Source organism: Palaemon carinicauda, chromosome 14 (assembly GCF_036898095.1).
Source record: "Palaemon carinicauda isolate YSFRI2023 chromosome 14, ASM3689809v2, whole genome shotgun sequence".
NCBI lineage: Eukaryota > Metazoa > Arthropoda > Malacostraca > Decapoda > Palaemonidae > Palaemon > Palaemon carinicauda.
In genome coordinates, this window is record NC_090738.1 from 4,921,484 (window position 1) to 4,942,295 (window position 20,812).

Sequence of the window (20,812 nt, forward strand, 5' to 3'; positions counted from 1 at the left end):
GTAAGATGAGCCAGTGCCTGGCTCATGCTGTCCAATGGAGGGATAGAAGCTGAAGATGTCGAGGGTAACGGCTCCGATGCCGGCACAGACGGAAGGAACTCCGACTCGACATCATCATCTTCTTCCGGAGGTAGAGTAGACTCCTCCTCGGGATCATCCTTTAGTAAATCCTTTTCAGTGTCTGTAGACACTTCCGACATCCTTTCCTCCTGGTGGATGTCCATGCTTTGCAACGCCTCACTGGCATGCGTCTCGATGGCAATCTGGATGCAGGGAGGTCCGGGTCTTGCTTGGGGCACGACAATTTCACTACCCGCTTTCGGGAACAGCAAGCTACGCATCCTATCGTTAGGTAGGTATGATCCCGGAGATTTCTTCTAGAACCCTCGTACCCACTTGCACAGCTTTTCTCATGCCGCATCCCTCGACTTGGGGTCGTCGAAACCTTCGGTCACCAAGGTCCGGCAGATATTGCAGACTGGGGGGTCCTATTACTGCAGGGTTTCGGTAATGATGGTGCAGGGGGCATGAGACCTGCACGCTTTGTGACCGTAGACGTTTCTACTCCTATGGTTGCAGATGATCGCATATATGAGTATGCGGTTGTTTATCACACATGATAAACAGATTATGCAAAATATTAATATTAATACTTTAACGATTATAGCTTAGGATAGTGAGCTAGAAAGAAATTAGGAAAGACACATACTTGTGTATTCTTTCCAGCCAATTGCTATGACCTCCGCTCAATATTAAGGTTATAGAGTTTCCTTGATTAGAGCAAACTCATAAGAAAAGAGTTCTAACCTCTAGGGATAGAAAAAGTGTATACTACCACTGACCCTTCTTAAATTATTTAATATTGTGGGGTATGTTATTAACTGATTTCTAATCAGAGTATTGAAGGAATTCCATTCTTTCAATATAGGATTGGTCTCAGCAATAGACTGTGTAAGGATACACAAGGTATGTTGGAAAATAACTACTGTATAATATATACAGTGATACCTCTGGATACGAAAGTTTCTGCTTACAAAAAATTCAGGATACGAAAAGCGATTCGAAGATTTTTATGCCCCAGTATATGAATAAAATTTCAGGATACGAAAAGCTTACGAGATCCCAACTCGTCGCCGAGAGTAATTTTAAAAAGCGTGCGCCGCCAGACTTTGAACTTGGGTAAACTCACTTACAGCCTCCCGCTCACCCATTGGTTATCTCCCTACTCGGATGCTAGCTGACGCCATAAGATCCTGCTTTCCTATTGGTCGGCAACTATCCCACCTTGCTTACGCACGGGCGTTCATCTCTCTCTCTCTCTCTTTTCGTTCCGACTGCGGTATCGTTAACAGACATTGTGTGCTTTCGCTTGTTTGACGTAGTGTTAAATACATTCGTATGCCACGTGTTATCGTTATTAAACATTCGTTACTGTGCACTGTACTGTATTAGTGTTTACTATACATAGTACTGTTTATAATGTACGTAGTGTATTACGTATTGAGCTTAATACTGTAGCCATGGGTCCCAAGAATGTTGCCGAAGGAAAGAAGAAGAAGACGATGCTCTCGATGGAGACGAAACTCGAAATCGTGAAAAAGTACGAGTCTGGCATGCGTTTAAGTGTGATCGCCGAGGAGTATGGCCGGAATCCATCTACGATAGGCACCATCCTGAAGCAGAAGGCGGCCATCAAAGCAGCGGCTTCTAAGGGCGTCACTATTTTCTCCAACAAGAGAACCCACGTGCATGACGAGATGGAGAGGCTGCTTCTTGTGTGGATCAAAGACAAAGAGATCTCAGGAGACACCATCACTGAGACTACAATTTGCCAGAAGGCCTCCGCCATTTTCGGTGATCTCGTGCGTTCTCAGGCCGAAGAAGGGGCAGGAGAAGGAACATCCCAGCAGGAACCCCAGAGTTCAAGGCTTCTCAGGGGTGGTTCGAGAAATTCAAGAAAAGGACTGGTATTCATTCAGTGGTACGGCATGGGGAGGCAGCCAGCTCGGACACGAAGGCCGCCGAAGCCTTTGTTAAAACGTTTGAAGAGTTGACTCTGCAGGAAGGCTAAAGTTCGCAGCAAGTTTTCAATTACGACGAAACTGGGCTTTTCTGGAAGAAAATGCCTCGTCAGACGTTCATCACGGCGGAGGAGAAGAGGCTACCTGGACATAAGCCTATGAAGGACAGGCTTACCCTTGCTTTTTGCGCAAACGCCAGTGGGGACTGCAAGATAAAGCCCCTGCTGGTGTACCATTCTGAAAATCCCTGAGCCTTCAAAGCCCACAAAGTCATCAAGGAGAACCTTCCCGTGATGTGGAGGGCGAATACTAAAGCCTGGGTAACGAGGCAACTTTTCATTGATTGGGTGAATGTCTGCTTCGGTCCGACTGTCCGAAAATATTTGGAAGAAAAGCGCCTCCCTATGAAATGTCTGCTGGTGTTGGACAATGCTCCAGCTCACCCTCCTGGCCTCGAGGAATATCTTCTGGCTGAGTATTAATTCATAAAGGTCCTGTATCTACCGCCTAACACCACCCCTCTCCTCCAGCCCATGGACCAGCAAGTTATTTCTAATTTTAAAAAATTGTACAGGAAGCATCTCTTCCAGAGATGTTTCCAAGTCACAGAAAGTACAAACCTCACTCTGCATGAATTTTGGAAATATCACTTTAATATCGTGATATGCCTCAAAGTCATCGATCTCGCTTGGCAGGAAGTTTCGAGGCGTACCCTGAACTCATCTTGGAGGAAGCTGTGGCCTGATGTTGTCTCTGCACGAGACTTCGAGGGGTTCGGGAAGCCTGGAGGCGAAGCCGAGGTTGTTGACGATCTTGAACCCATTCAGCAGTCTGAGGTGGCTGACATCGTACATCTTGGTACGTCCATGGGGCTGGAAGTTAGCGCCGAGGATATAGATGAACTTATCAAGGAGCACCACGAGGAGTTGACGCCGGACGACCTGAAGGAGTTGGAGACGATGCAAATGAATGTTGTTCAAGAGCAGTTCTCTAGCGGTGATGAGGAGGATGTTACACCTTTGAAAACGGCAGACATTAAGGAAATTCTCGCATGTTTCCATAAAATGGCAGACTACGTCGAAAAGGAACATCCACAAAAAGTTTATACCAACCGTGCGCTTCAACACTGCAATGACGTTTGCCTAACGCATTTTAGAAATGTGTTGAAAAGTAGGCAGAAACAAGCTTCAATGGATAGTTTCTTATTAAAGAGGCCAGCAGTATTAGTAGGCCAAGACGAAGGTGAAAGTGAAGAAAAGAAACAGAAAAGAGGAAGGGATGAAGAATTAGAAGGTGAAAGTAAAGAAAAGAAACAGAAAAAAGAAAGTGATGAAGTAGAAGAAATTTAGAAAATATGAAAAACGTAAAGTTATAAAAAAGCAAAAAAAAAAAAAATTCAATTTTAAGTTTTATATTACCGTTAAGTGTTAATGTAATTTTTTCTTTCATTTTATAGTTTTCCATACGTAATGTTAAGTGTTAATTATTTCTGCCATTTTTTTATTTCGTAAAGTTTAAGTGTTAATGTGTTAAGTGTGTAAATTACTGTACGTAGTCTGTCACTTGTTACGTTTTCTGCCTTATGCCATCCTCCTCTACCGCGACTTCGCTATCGGACATCGTCTCAATCAAAAGGTAAGTTTCAACTTTTTTGTTAATTAACTGTAACCTTTTTTTCAGGGTATCAATCCTTAATTTAGGTGTACGTACAGGTAACAATACACCTTCACTGATCCAAATGCTTTACATACAGTACCATAACTTTTATACAGTAGTAAAGAAAACGGACCGTTTTCTTAGGGCTTGGAGGGGATAACTAGGCTATAACTACATTATTGAATAATCTCATGGTGGTTTCTGGAATGGATTAGGCTGTTTTTAACGGTTGGGTTAATTATTGAATGATAGAAATGGCTGCATTGCATGTTTATTACTACAGTTTAGCGTGTTTATGAAAGAAAAGGTGTCATTTCGTAAGGCTTGGAACGGATTAGGCTATTTACATGTAAAACGCGACTCAGGATACAAAAAAATCAGGATACGAAACCGTATCCTGAACGGATTACTTTCGTATCCTTAGGCATCACTGTACTATAGTTTTCTGTCTGCAGTATATACTATACTGCAAATATACTTGCTACTGTATAATCATATACTGTAGTTCAGCCGCCATATTGCCGGCAGGGCTAGCACCTGGCGGCACAGTCCGGCCGGCAGTACCTGACGGCACTAGCTGACAGAGAGAAAGCATGGGGTGAAGGGCTGCCTTATTAAAATGCATATTTGCAATAAATAAGGGTGTAAGTATATAACCTTACTGCCTTCCTCTAGAATGAGTGTTCAAATGAAAGGGGAGAATGCATCATTCAAGCTTCCATCCGGCCACAAGATCCGTTGCCGGCATTGCCAGTTTCAGGAATGTGGATGGCAGTCCAAGAGAGGACTGAAGAACACTCAGCAGCAGAGGGGTCTCCCACCGGCAGCCGTCACAGCCGGCACAACCTTTCCCGTAGCCTTGTGTCCATAAGAGAAAGACTGAGTGACTATACAGCTGCTTATGTAGGAGCCCGGCTGGCACCACAATCTACCCGGCAAGCGGTGAGATTGCAGGACAACAGCCACAGGATTGCGATAGCTAAACCATCGCTAAAGGACAGAGAGGGGAAGGGAAAAGGGTCCTGTATCAAGTGTAGAAGAAGGCGGCAGGATTGCCGCCACTTTCACACAAGAGTGAAACATTGTTTCAGTATCGGCGCCATCCTAGGCGGCAGAAGAATATCTATTCTTCAGCCTAGGGTCTGCCGAAACAGGACTAGTCTTCTAGACCGCAGGGGAGAAGGTGGCGGCATCATACTACCACTTCAAGTGCGCCTAGGGAGGCTTAGCCTCCTATGCCGGCAGCACTAAGCCGACAGGGAAGTGACTACTCACCTTGCCGCTTGGCCGCTGACAGAAAGACTGAATACTCTGAGGTTCTGTCGAAAACCCAAGCCGGCATACTCGCCGGCAAGGGTGGGAGACAGAAAACACTAACCTTGTCAAGCCTGAGTGATCTACTCTATGGCAAGACCAAGATAGGATTGCCGCCTATGGCGGCACTCAGGGGGAAGAAGGAATTACCCTTAAATCTCCACAGGAGACAAGTATCGAGTTATATAATTAATTCTAGGAGATAAACTATATCCTGTTGAATTCATAAAGCGATACACAAGGGTAACTGGGGATAATGAAATTATACTAAAGCGCATAGGCTAGGTAGCCTAGCGCAGGGCGAGATCTCGGTTACCTAAACCACCGAAACTCTTAACGTATACGATTGACATAAGTAATAGGAAATTTGTATGCATAATATATCTTTACTAGTATAATTGTGCCTAAATAGCTTTCATAATTTATTAATGCTATTACCACTGGGAATGTCGTTCTGCTAACTAAATAACACAATAGCGCCCATGGCGCCTCCAGTGACTGGCCAAGCTCCAAAACACATCAAATTAAGCTAATTTCACTGTGAAGCAGGAGCTAAAAATTATACACTGTAAAGACTAAATACTCAACTTTCCAGAGGTAGAAGCAGCTGGAGATTGCATATTAAATCCTCTCGACAACGATCAAAAATGTTAGATAACAGGGAAAACCACCGTGCGCAATCGCTACTAAAATAGGAATGAGCGCCATCTTGGATACTCTTAATAGTACGGGAGGAAGGGTAACCTTGATAACGGCTCCCCTTCTATTTTTGCCACTCTTCCCCTTCAAAACGAAAACGCTATTCGGGTTGAAGATTGCTATGTGTCGTATCAAGATATATGTCCCCTGATATTATGCGATATCCTTAAGTGAAATTTTAAGGATATTCGCGCCAGGAGTTAGAATTCTGGAGACCTAAAGGTTAATTCTCTGGAAATATCACTGTAGCAAATATCCCTTAGAAAGCTACCTACCAATAGGAACCTTCCATCAGGACGACATGGCTTGAGCGCAAATATCCTATTTATCAATACTCTACCATACACTTTTCCAACTACACTCAGCAAACTAATACCCCTTGAATTACAACACTCATGCACATCTCCCTTACCCTTATATAGTGGTACAATACACACACAAACTCAATCTACTGATACCATTGACAATACAAAACACATATTAAACAATCTCACCAACCATTCAAGTACAGTCACACCCTCTTCCTTCAACATCTCAGCTCTCACACCATCCATACCAGATGCTTTTCCTACTCTTGTTTCATCTGGTGCTCTCCTCACTTCCTCTCTTGTAATCTCTCTCTCATTCTCATCTCCCATCACCGGCACCAACACCTGCAACAGCAATTATATCTGCCTCCCTATTATCCTCAACATTCAGTAAACTTTCAAAATATTCCTCCTACCTTTCCCTTGCCTCCTCTCCTTTTAACAACCTTCCATTTCCATCTTTCACTCTCTTCAATTCTTGAACCAGTCTTCCTTACTCTCCACTTCTTTTCAAAACTTCTTATTATTCTCTTCATATGAATGACCCAATCCCTGACCCCATCTCAGGTCAGCTGTCCTCTTTGCCTCACTTACCTTGTGCTTTACTTCCACATTTTTCTCTCTATATCTTTCATACTTCTCTACACTATTACTCTGCAGCCATTCTTCAAAAGCCCTCTTTTTCTCTTCCACTTTTACCTTCACTACTTCATTCCACCATTCACTGCCCTTCCTCATGCTGCCTCCAACAAACTTCTTGCCACACACGTCAGTTGCAATCGCAACAAAATTTTCTTTTACTAACTTCCACTCCGCCTCTAAATTACCAGTTTCTCTTACTTTCACTGTGTCATATGCCATTTTCAACCTTTCTTGATAAATACTTTTTACCCCCGGTTTTATTAGCTCTTCAACCTTTACTAGCTCCTTTTTACATCCACGTACTCTATTTCCCCACTCTTTTGCAACACCTAATTTTCCTTCCACCAAAAAATGATCAGACATACCGTTAGCCATACCCCTAAACACGTGCACGTCTTCAATATTCCAAACATTCTTTAAGTTATCAACACATAATCCATTAATGCCCTTTCTACCACTCTTCCATTTGCCACTCTTACCCATGTATACTTGTTTTTATCTTTCTTTTTGAAAAAACTAGAACTTGTTTATAGTAGAATCTGTTAATAGTATTTTCATACCAGAACCCTCCCCCTTTATACTATAGCCTTGGATATTTTATAGGAGGCTAGGTCAGCCACAGCTGGCATAAAAAAAGTTTGGCAGTTATGTGGGTGTCAAAAACCTGTTACTTGATTACACTTGCTTTAGAATTCTTTGCTTGTCTTCCAAATGGAATCTCCATTGTGGATGAGAGAAAACACAGGAGGGTTGTACCATATTGAAATTTTAGGTCTTTAGTGAGTCTGGTATTGAATTTAAGGGGGTGGGTTGATGAAAAAATCCAAGAAATATATTTTGTGAAAATGGGTTTGTGTTGTGGTAATACTCTCACCTACACATTAAATAAGATTCACTTTTTGTTCATGAAATGTTTATTATCACTTGGAAGGCATCACATGACAATGATATCTGCAATGAAAGATAGCACGATGAGAAATAAAATGGCATTTGCATCGGCAGTCAAAATAAATTCAATATGAAATTACACTGACACCTAATAGCATATATGAGTCAGTTAGTAAATTCACAGTATACACAGCTAGCTAATGAACCATTGCTGCTAGCATATAATAGATAATAAAGTTTAGCTGAAGTCTATAGACAATAATACTGTACCATATACGCAGCGAGTAAATGAGCTGCCAAACTGAAACACTGCTTACATTCTCACAAATGAGTGCCAATGTATAGATGACGCAATACACATAAATGAAATAGGATCCTATAATGCACATAATGTATAGACGACACAATACACATAAATGAAATAGGATCCTCTAATGCACATGAATGAAATAGGATCATATAATAATTATAACATGTACAACAGATATGAATAGACAATCATCTACCTCCTCCCAAGTTTTTTTTGGGTACTAATAAGAAAACTCAAAAACAAAACTGAACATGTTAGAGCAATATATGAAAACTACTTTATAAAAGCATATTAGCTATGTGGCTATGGAGCATAGCTGAATTAAAAATATAATATCATTAAGATAAATAGGGGTAGGAAAGTATTGGTCTGCAAAAATCACTCAAGATTTCCTTCAGGCTTGGGGGGTCGACCATCGTCTTTCCTCAACCTATTTTCCCCACTCTAATTGTAGGGCAGAGGTTGGCGTTAAAATAGCGAAAAGACTCCTCACCGATAACACTGGGCCCACAGGAAACCTGAACATCGACGCCTTTCAGCGCGCCGTCCTTCAATACCGGAATACCCCTGACAAAGAAACCAAAGTTTCTCCAGCTATGTGTATCTTCGGAAGGCCCATTAAGGATTTCATCCCCATCTTGCCAGGAAAATACAACCCCCATCCCACTTGGAGAAGCACCCTCGCACAACGCGAGGAAGCACTCCGGAATCGCCATATGAAAATGGCCGAGTACTGGACCGAGCACACAAAGCAGCCCCCGCCATTGAGAGTTGGCGACAATGTCCGCATCCAAAACCAGACAGGCCCGAACCCATTAAAATGGGATAAAACAGGCGTTGTGTCCGAAGTGCGTCAATTCGATTAGTACATTGTCAGGGTCGATGGCTCTGGAAGGGCTACTCTTCGCAACAGACAATTTCTGAGGAAATACATCCCTGCTATTCCAAGACGACCACGATTAACCATTGGATACCCAATTCCCCAGCACGAGAAATCACTTTAACGCCCATCATCGCCACCAGAACCTGATACAGAACCGCACTCTACTGATCGACTGGAAGTGCCATACCCTGCGCCTACATCTACACATAAGAAGTTTTATTAAAAGATTGGCAATAATTTAGAGTGTAGAGCCCCCAAAGTCACCCTAAACATCAATGCAATTACAGTTGAACCTCGCAATAATGGACTAGTAGGTGGGAAGGGGTGTCCGGTGCTGCCGATAGTCCATTGTATCCACAAAAAGGTTCTCGAAGTATAAAATCAAGCAAAATTATACCAAATTCTGTAGGCTATAGGCATATCATATATGCCAATCATGCGGGTATTATTATTATTATTATTATTATTATTATTATTATTATTATTATTATTATTATTTGCTAAGCTACAACCCTAGTTGGAAAAGCAGGATGCTATAACCCTAGGGGCTCCTATAGGGAAAATAGAATATTTTAAGAGCACTAACATTAAAATAAATATTTCTATATAAATTATAAAAACTTTAACAAAACAAATGGAAGAGAAATAAGATAGAATAATGTGCCCGAGTGTACCCTCAAGCAAGAGAACTCTAACACTAGATAGTGGAAGCCTATAGTACACAGGCTATGGCACTACCCAAGACTAGAGAACAATGGTTCAATTTTGGAGTGTCGTCCTCCTAGAAGAGCTGCTTACCATAACTAAAGAGTCTCTTCTTCCCTAACCAAGAGGAAAGTGTCCACTGAACAATTAGAGTGCAGTAGTTAACCCCTTGAGAGAAGAAGAATTGTTTGGTAATGTTGGTGTTGTCAGGTGTATGAGGACAGAGGAGAATATGTAAAGAATAGGCCAGACTATTCAGTATATGTGTAGGCAAAGGGTAAATAGAGGAAGATCCAATGTAGCACTGTCTGGCCAGTCAAAGGACCCCATAACTCTCTAGCAGTAGTATCTCAACAGGTGGCTAGTGCCCTGGCCAACCTATATATATATATATATATATATATATATATATATATATATATATATATATATGTATATATATGTATGAATGTATTTATTTATTTTGAGATAGGTCGTTGTTCCTGGTGAGCTTCGAAGGTAAAAGAACGAAGAGTCTGGATAGCATCTTTCATGTTTATTAACGCCGACGTTTTGGGAGTCATCCCATTATCAAGGCTAAAAAGAACATATAAAACATTATAAGCAAAATTTCGGTAAAAATGTAGTTCAATATAAAATACAAGAAACAAAAAACAGTTTACAATTAAAGTTGTAAACATAGATAACACTAAAAACTGCAAACTTTCAGTAGTCTTTTTGTGGAACCCATTTTGTCCGATATGTAATCTCGAAAATTATGTGGGGTCCACAAAAAGACTACTGAAAGTTCGCATAGATGTTCATCGGAGAGTTAGCCATAGAACTGGATGCGCACTCAACACCAAAGAGTTCTCAACCATCAGAGAACATTTATCTAAATGCAAGACTAACATAACATATGAAAACTTTGGAATCCTTGCTCAAGTGCTAAACAACTCTTCTCTACTAGTATTAGAGTCATTGGTAATTAAAGAACAGGCTCCTTAACTAAAGAGCCAATTGTCCTCTGCCCCCCTCCACATCGCTTAAGCCAACAAACTTAGAATTTTCTATCTGAGTGCTGTCCTTCAGATAGTCATTCAGTTCTCTAGTCTAGTTAGGCCAGGTTGGTCTCCTGAGACAATTTACTTTTTGTATATTTCAGTTTTAAGACACTTCTATTAGTTAATTTTATTTTATTTCCATTTTTTACTTGCACCTATGTTTATAACTTTAATTGTAAACTTTTTAGTATTTCATATTGATCTATATTTTTACTGAGTTTTTGCTTATAATGTTTTTTATGTTCTTTTTAGCCTTGATAATGGGATGAGTCCCAAAACATCAGCATTAATAAACATGAAAGATGTTATCGAGACTCTTCGTTCTCCAATTTATGATACACACACACACACACATATATATATATATATATATATATATATATATATATATATATATATATATATATATATACTGTATATATATATATATATATATATATATATATATATATATATATATATATATATATATATATATATTATACACACACACATAATACCTGAACTCTGAGACAGTTAAATAACTCCCAGACAGCAATATACATAACACTGAATATCCAAAGATCTAGGTGCACTCAAAACTAAACTGGGTAATTATTATTACGAATATTCAAATAACACTAACTTCGGTTCATTGACAGGATACGAGTGAATATGCATTACTTACTTAGTTTACTTTGATGGCTGCTTTTCCGGTCCCATACAGCAGGAGAACCCTACTCTACAGGACCTCCGCTGTCGTTTTACCTTGTTTGTTCAGAGTAATTATCGTTTCAGATCACATATTGTTTACAAAGGATATCCTTTTGTTTTTTTGGCGTAAATTTTATTTCTATATATTCAAAGCTTGTTACACTAATTCTTTTCAACGTTTTGAGATTTGAGTAACTATTATGAATAAAGAGTCCGACACCCCTACCAGACCTAACTTCTTTCGGTATGTGAAAGAAGGCATGTGTGGGGGGCGTCATTTCAGTGATCTTTGCCGTGTCCTAGTTATTTAACCATGTTTCAGATAATGCTAGCATATCCAAATATTTCTCGTTTATCAATTCTCGAATTTGATCAGTCTTATTACCTACAGATTGTATATTTACATAGCCACAGTTTATGACATCCCTAGTAACCATGATCAGTATTTTCCGCTAGTCTGTTCAATTCCAAGTCATAAGCTTTGCAGTCTAGAATTTACTGTGTGGTCACTTGGTTTGTTTAACTTTGTGCAATTTATACACTTTGACACTTGCAAATTACACTCTATGGTGGAATGTCTCCCTGAACATTTCCCACAGACTTTATCATCATTCTTAGACTTTTCAAAATGTCCATATCTCTGACAGTGGTAGAAGGTGATCATGTGGTACCTATCACGTATGTTATAGATAGCTCATCGTAATGAAACTTTGTCCCCATTATCATGAATAGCCCTCCGAATTTCAGGATCACATTTCAGCATATAGTGGGTGGTCCCCCCCCCCCAGGCATTTTTCTTCAGGAATACACTTATCTTTTCTTCTATATTTTGGATTTGGTCCAGGCAGCGATATCTTTGAATCAAAGCATTTACTACATCATCTTCATCATTGTATACATTACGTATCATTAATTTTGGTTTTACTTTCCCGATTTTTCTCGTTTCATTGTCAGCCACCAATGTCTGAATTTTGTTTGCCGCCTCTTCTCTGATCATATTGTTTGCAAAGTTTACAACAACATTTCCATTCGTAGTTGACCTTGTGTTAAGTATAAGAATGTCTTTAAGTGCTTGTTCAACCTCACGTTTTCTTTCAGTAATTTTAGTTGTTATATTAGTTGATTTAATTATCAAGAGTGTTTTTTCCTTGACTTTGTCAGCAAATGTTGGTTTCTCCAGTTTTGGGTCTATCAATGTTTTAAGTGTTGCTTTAATTGATTCCATATTCATGGCAAGAATGTCAACTTTCTCAGTGAGGTCGGTGGTCTGGGTGGAATTTATTGCATCTGCGCTAAGGTCCACAAGTTTGTTTTCCAAGTCATCTATTTTCGCATCTTGTTCATTGAGGGCCAGATCTCTCACGTTCACAGCTTCCTTTAATTTTGATATTACTAAATTGTTTTGTCTGGCTTCACGTACATAGTTTGGGCATAACCAGTATAGGTTATTCCGTTCATCCTCATTGATGGCTATCAGTATATGCACATATTTCTTATGGTAGAGTCTATTACATTCACATACTATCCATTTTTTCTGTTCTCCCTCCGTGTCATTACATATGAAGCAGACATAGTGTACTGTTTCTTATCACTAGGTTTCTCCATAAGACTAACTAATATCTTTTCAATGATATTCTAAGCAAGGAACACAAAGCTAAAATACGACTCGGTATGTATAGCAGAGCTCGACACAACACGTCCACACTCTAGCGTCTACACTGGCTTCTCTAATGATTGAAATAATACACTCTTTACAAAAATAGATATAATCTTTATAAATTACAACACTGAAAAGAATTTACATAAAAACAAAATAAATCTCATGAAATGTTAAGTCTAAACAAAACTTAAAGACAAGGATGTTACAAGCTGAAAATTATATAATAACTTGACTTGAACTATTATATCTGAATAAACCTTAGACTAAGAAAAGAAATAACGCATGAAAATTATACAATCACTTGTTTCACTTGAAATTAAATCTGAATACAATATTTAAGTTTGACAATGAAAAAAGATAACCAGATCACAATACCAGAACCTTCCACCTTCCTACAGGGCCATTTACAAAAACTCTAAGAGAAGTTTTGTAAGTACTCACTATGATTACAAAACTTTGTTATTCCACTGAACACTTTTTAAACAAAACACTGAGCTGCGCGCGAGAGTGAGAGAGAGGGGAAGATGGCTGTCTTGAGGCTGGAAATCTGTATCTGTTTCCGCAACCCTGGGGGTCGCCTTTATAAGGGACTTGGGTACTTCCAGAATGTTCCAGGAGAGCGGTTTCTAGAAGCGTGGGGCTGGGAAAGGCGTTAGTTACCAAGTATTGCTCTCTCAAACACCTACGCAACAGGGAGACGAATCCTGGGTTTCCTGGGCAACTATCACGCACAGCGAGGCGACTCTCTGTCAGCTAGCTCTTCCCACCTTTTGTCCCCGAAATAAAAAAAAAAGATAACATCCTATCACAAGGTTTTTCGCGAATTTTCCAAATCATGTGGCATATTGCGTATTCTCTCACAAACATGATGTAATACCTCATGAAAATATAAAAGAACATTACATAAGCCTTTGTTCCTATCTTGTATGATCACATAACACACAAACAGTTTACGTAAGATTTTGTAACAAAATTACGTGAAATAAAAAAGTTCATTCTTTAAAAATAACGTAAATTTACATATACTGACTTGAATAAAGAATACAATGAAATTAACGATGAAAGTCTTACATAATTTACATAATAAACTTACATCTATATGAGAAGAACTCATCTTACGAGCTGGCTAACCTCTCTTCACTGCTCAAATAAAATATAAATAAATCCATTATTAACCCTATTACCCCCAACACTATTTGGAACTTTCCAACCCTTAACCCCCAGGCATTTTCTTTTTCAAGCATATTTTGCAATATGTTTTCTTTAAATTGTGCTAACACCCTTAATTTTCATCATAGAGAGGTCAGGTTGGTCTCATTATTTTGGAAAATGCCTGAGGTTTCTCATAAAGTTATGAAAAATATGCAAAGAAAATGTAAACAGCAGTTTTTTGCAAGGACGTACCTTTCGTCCATGGGGGTAAAAGGATGAGTTTTGTGAAATGTACTAGTATGTCCATTGGGGGTAAAATGGTTAAACTACTGTATTTACTTTACACTAGACCAGCTTCATATATGTATATATGTATGTATGTATATGTGTGTATAAATATATAACATTGTTTTTGAAAAAGCTAATTGTATTTTTATTTCCAGAACGGGAAAAATCCAGAGAAGACATTGATCGTGAGGGGACCATCCTTGCAGAAATGTTGAATATCTTGGAGCAAAAGGATGCTCTAGTCACCATGTTAGAGGAGGACAGACAGAGGTGCGACCACAATCACCTTAACCCAAATATCCCGTTCTTCAGTGCCAATCTGTCTGTTTCTGTTGCCAAGTTTCCTAAGCAGATTGTTGTTTGCCCCTACAATAACAACCCTTTCAAACAGAATCCTGTCAAATGGTCTTCAGAATTGACTAGTAGACGTCGCAAGATTTCAGATACTTATTCCTTTTTAGCTACTGTACTTCATTTGTATCCTTTTAAACCTAATTCTAACCCACAACAGACAACCTTTAATGCTTCCTTTATCCTAAATGATGGAGATGAAAACAAATTCAGAGCTCCTTTGCCAGTGCATGATAACTCGAGCAGTTATTCTTTTTCAAATTATGGCACATTTTCTTCTGAGCATAGTTTAAAATCAAAGGCAGGTAGTTGGAAAGAAGTCGTTGGCAGTCCTAATGAATTACGCCTAAAGAATAGCACCATCCAAGGTTTAGGCTGCAGTGATGAGATGTTATCTAGAACAAATATAATTGAAAATTTCAAAGAATTGAAAAATTCAGTTCCCATAATGAGACAGTCTCAAATGTCTTTTCCTAATGGTAGGAATAGCGATATTTCATATAAACATAATCACCCCTCATATTCTTTCCTTAGTAAGGCATGTAGTTGTGCACTTCTTGTAGTTTGTGTGGCTATATTACCTTATTTTTTTGGTTTTCTTCCTGTAATCTTCAGTGAAAGTCATAGAGGACAGTCACCTTTTTGATTGAAAAACCTTATATAGCATGACTTAAGGCTGTTACTAATAATGTGATATAATGTATTCTGGTATAGGTTAATTAATTATTTATGTTGTATTTAGGTGCATTCGAGTTTTTATGAATGATGGTGCATGCTTACTGTATTGCATTATATAATCCACATGTATAATCAAACTACCCAGTAGTGCTAATGTATATAAAGTATTGTCTATATTGTATGACATTTCTTCAAGAGTATTGTATCGGAATCACTGCATGGTGATATGATTGTGCTTTCACAAAACTACCAAGACAAGTGAGACAGACCACTTCTATTAGCCCCCCTCCCTCACGTTCTTCCTTCTGGATGGCTGGCTAGCAGACAGGCAGTTATTCTGGTTGGCCTCACCCACCCTGTAAGTTTTCATAGTGTTACACTGAAACAGGCAACACTAACTTTGGAATTGGCATTTTCTGCTTGTTCTTAGACTAACATTTAGTTTTACATATTTATTGCTGTGCAATTTCTTAAACTGAAAAAAATTATTTCTTAATACTATAGTTGTTCAAGGACTTAGTTTGTCCTTAAATTTATATTCATATTGGTTGAATTAAACTTAGTTTAATTTCGATAAATAATTTGAAGTATTAACTTAAATTGAATAAATGGAGTTGAGGAAAACATTCTGTAGCTATATACAATATGTATTTTGAATGTCATGGCAGTAGTTATTATTTTTTAGGTTTAGTGTACACTTCCTTGAAATTCATCAGTACAGTAGATTTGTTATTTCTGAAGGGGTAGGTGTTTAAAATTACCCTGTTTAGACACATAGTTTGACCGTTTAAATACCTGCTGCCTATTGTATATTTTTCTAAGACGCATGCCTATATTCAATCACAGTCCGACTTCTGTTACATGAAATTTCCTTGCACAACATACTGAGCCAAAATATTGGTTCCATTCTTTTAGGATTCATTTCTTTAGAAAAGTATGATTATATTTAATAGAAAATACTAAGGAAGTAAAGTCAGCATTGATCATTTATTCCTTCACACATACAAACCATGGTCCCTTAGGTAGGGAGTATATTTTCAAGGCAAAGCTGGTTTTTCATTGAATTGTTGTACAGGCAGTTAAGCGAGATGGGACCGAGGGCAAGGAGCCCTGTCCCCTTACCTATCCAAGTCTTTTTCCCTTATGTTTACGGCCTCATCGAGTACGGATGTGCTGATATGCCTTTGAGCAAACTGTTGATTACGATTGTGAAGCAAAACGCTCATTCTTGAGAGGATGGATTTTACATTTGCCACGACTTGTGTGGAGTCATCTCCTTTGCTCCTGTGCAGGACAAGGTAGATTGAGTTCTAGGGGGACTTCCAACCAACCAAGCAGTGAGTCTCCCTACTTAAAGGATAATGGTTTGCATTTGCTTTGGAATAAATCACAAATTTCTGAAATAATTTGTATTTTTCCTAATTATACAAACCCAAGTCCTCTCTTTAGATTATGCTTCCCTCATCGACCACTCCTCTTGGTCCTGGGCCGAAAGGTCATAAGTGAAAAGACTTTGACAGGTAAGAGCGTAGTGGTCTTTGCCCTCGTTCTCACTGTTATTTAACTACTAGTTAAACGGTTCAACAACTATCCAGCTTCGCACTGAAAATATACTCCCTACCTAAAGGACTCAGGGTTGTATAGCTAGGAAAAATAAAGATTACTTGAATATCAGTCTACTTAATACAAGTCTTTAGCTTAACTTCTTTCCAGCATAATCTTATCAGAAGTTTACACTGCAAATTAAAATAGTAATATTTACTGCCTTTTATTTGTTGTTTAGGTACCTTAGCTACTTCACAAACAGTTGCGGTCATTTTGACATTGATGCTCATTGTAGAAGTATTAATTTTCTCTTGTATTTAAAGTTTAAATGTACCTGAAATAAGTCATTTTATTGTTAGTGATATTTCATATTAACACTTCTGGGATCTATAGCTAAGGCTGAGCTTATAGTTTCTCCCATCCTTTACTATATACTTGTTGTTTTATAAATTGCATTAAATTCATCAATATAATAGAGTAAAAAACTTGCAAGGAACTAAAAGTATGAAAATCATAACATTAATCTTGAACAATTCAAATTTTTTTTTATTGTTGAGATTTGACCATGACATAACATTTATAAACCTTCTTTTATCATTGTTTTTTTTTTTTAAGTAAGGTCTCTCATATTTATAACATCCAAATATTAATAGGTACATGGGGAGTGTAATGTAGTTGCATGTTTTCGTATTTTGGACCATGTCTTTTTCAGTTTTGGAACCAACAGCAAAAAAAAAAAAAAAAACATTTATTGCTACATATTTACACACTGGTTCAAATGTGATTTTTCATAAAGTGTCTTGTTTCCAGACATAATGGCACACACAAATGTTCCAATCAGAAATTTATAGAGAAATTAGTTTTTTTTTTTTGTGGAATTAGGATTTTAGTGTCATTTATGGTACATTCATAGCATATATTGAGTGTAATTTTGTGCAATCTTATGCATGAAATAGGATTAATAGGAAAGGAATGAAGTGAAATGTAATTTACTTTCTTTTTGCACATCAGATTATTTGATACTCCTATCTTATATTGAAGTGATGTATATTTATTTAAGGAAAGTGAATGAAGTTAATGAAGAAATTATGTGGCTCAGGTTTATATATATATATATATATATATATATATATATATATATATATATATATATATATATATATATATATATATATATATATATATATGATGTTTTGCATATTTAAATGTTTCATATTTCAAATAAGCCATATACAGTACCACGGCGATTGATTTGCCGCTAGCCTATTTGGTGCGGGCGTGAGACCTACCACTAACTAAAATAATCTGTAAAAAAAAATGGTTATTGATAAATATATGAAATTTTAACTGAGTACTCACCAATCATCACCTAATACTTGGAAGGGCCAAACTTGTTCTTCTTACAAGCTTCGAGTCGTCTGAGCATGGAAGAAATCAAGTTTTCACAAAGCGCTGGGTCAATGCTTTCCCAGACCTCGCGTATGGCGGCCTTGAGTTTTTCAACTGTAGAGACGTTTAATAAACGCCCAAAGGTTCTCAATAGGTGAGAGGTCAGGGGAATTAGCTGGCCACTTAATTAAAAGCTTAATGTCACAATCAGAAAACCAATTAAGGATCAAAGGAGTTGTGTGGCAACATGCCCCGTCCTGTTGAAAAGTGTCGCGTAGCTGTGAAGGTTCCGACTCCTTCCGCCCAGCGGAGAGTCGCCCCTTCGGTCCGGCAGCCGTGTCCCAGCCTCCAAGACTTCGACAGGCCGGCCAGAATGTGAAAGACAACCAGCAGCCACGAGGAAGCCCGCAGCAGCTTGGTCCTCTATGGGGAGAGAGAAGTCCAGGACGGAGGCCTCCGTCCCAGCGGCGATGCCCGTCCTCCATCCAGAACCGCCGAAGTCGTACCACGACAAAGGATGTCTTCACCCCAAGCGGGGCCCCCCGTCGTAGGTGCTCTTCTCAGGCAGAAGGGCATCCGACGGAAGGCTCAGCGGACGAGGCCCCCGCGTACAGAAAAGTACTAGCCCTCATCAGACGGCACCACAGGCTGGACGAACCGAAGCCCGCGACGGATGAGGACTGGCTCTCGGGCCTCAGCAGGTTGGTAGATACCCCCGTGCAGCAGAGGCCCTCACTGGCTGGCTCCCTAGAGCTCCTTCGCCATCCTCGCGGTACGTCTCCTCCAGCAGACCCGATCATCGACGGAAGTCATCGCACCAGGTCTCGGTCAACAGGCATAAGCCCGCGAAGGTTCCGACTTCTCCCGCCCAGTGGAGAGAGTCGCCCCTTCGGACTGGCAGCCTTGTCCCGGCCTCCGGTTCTTCAATGGCCCGCCCTGAACGAAGGAACCAACCAGCCAGCACGGGGAAGCCCGCGGCTCCATGGATCTCCGCAGGAGCTCCATCCGTCCAGCGGAGGCAGCCGCTGGCTCGACCCGGCAGCATGGCATCCATACCCGGTACCACGACAGCTCCATTCAGGCTTCGTGGTCAACCGCTGGTATACCAGGGTACTCACACCCCACGGATTCCCTGGGAGGGGGTAGACCCATGACAGATACCTCCGTCCCAGTGGCTCCATCCGTGAAGGGAGCTAGCCGCTCCATCGTCCCGGCCAGCCCCATCCAAGCAATGGAGGTGGCCGCTGACACACCCATGACGGCTACCTCCGTCCCGGCGGCTCCATCCGTGATGGAGCCAGCCGTGCCATCATCCCGGGCAGCCCCATCCAAGCATCGGAGGCTTCCGCTGACATGGCAGGGTACTTAAACCCCACGGATTTTCCCGGGAGGGGGTAGACCCATGACCGCTACCCCCGTTCCTGACGGCTCCTTCCGTGACGAAAGCAAAGTGGTTTCCCCCCGCTAGTCGAACAGGGCTATTGCCTCTCCAGTGCTTGCCTCAGTGGCCGCTGGAGAGGGGCCCCCCCCCCCCACACCTTTGACCAGTGCCTCTTCAGCTCCGTCCGTCCGTCGGATGTAGAAGTTGGCACACGTATCTTTCCCTTGCCTTGCCCCCCGTAGAGGAGCTTCGACTCCACAGTTAGCCTTCAGACCCTCCTACTCGGGCTCCAGGAGAGGGCGTTCAGGCCACGGCTCTCGAAGGAGATAGGAGGGGAGGCTCCCTACTCCTGCCGATGCCTCAGGTGGGGGGATGCCTCAAACGATCTTGGCAAGCATGGCGGGACCACGGAGCGGATCCGTGGACCGTAGCTGCACTAAAGGAGGGGTACAGGCTGCCCTTCCTAGCGGACCCCCACCTCGGATCCCAGATCAACAGGCGGAGTGGTTGGCACCCAAGGACCCCTTGAGAGTAGCGGCATTGCAGGAAGAAGGCTCGCGGCAATGCTGGCGAAAGGGCAGTAAAACCAGTCAAGAAACCGGGTCCAGGGTTCTACAGCAGGTTCTTCCTGGTGGAGAAGGCGACGGGTCTGGAGACCGGTCATAGACCTTTCAGCCCTCAACAAATTCGTGTGCAACACCAACTTCAAGATGGACACTCCGAAGTCGGTCCTAGCGGCCTTGAAGGAGGAGGACTGCATGAGGTCCATAGGCCTCAAAGACGTCTACTTCCAGGTCCCTGTCCATCTCTCCAGCAGGAAGTTCCTATGGGTAAAATGGAGTACCCAAACATTGCAGTTCAAAACCCTATGCTTCGGACTGTCGACAGCCCTCAGGGCTTCACGAGGGTCTTCGCAACAGTTTCAGACTGGGCGCACGAACAGGGCGTCCGCCAGATTCGGTACCTAGATGACTGGTTGTTGCTTTCAGCCTCATAGGAAGTACTGAGGGAGCAAGGCGCGAAGCTCCTGCAGTTCTGCAACGTCTTGAGTATCATCATCAACCTGGAGAAGTCCCAGCTGATACCCTCCACCAGGATGACCTACCTAGGGTTGGTCCTAGACTCCCGGATGGCGAGGGCCTTCCCCTCCGCAGAGAGACTGGACAACCTGAAACAGATACTCTGGCCCTTCCTGTCGGGCCAGCC

The 20,812-nt window shown here is 40.8% G+C and overlaps 1 protein-coding gene across 7 annotated transcripts in view; it reads left to right on the forward strand.

Moving 5' to 3' along the window:
- Mical (Molecule interacting with CasL) overlaps positions 1 to 20,812 on the forward strand; it is a 442,383-nt gene that overhangs the window by 408,662 nt on the left and 12,909 nt on the right. For all 7 annotated transcript variants that reach the window (XM_068386751.1, XM_068386754.1, XM_068386755.1 and 4 more), the window contains one exon: positions 14,418 to 14,532. In XM_068386751.1, the coding sequence (XP_068242852.1) occupies positions 14,418 to 14,532 (115 nt within the window). The remainder of the gene's footprint in view (positions 1 to 14,417; positions 14,533 to 20,812) is intronic.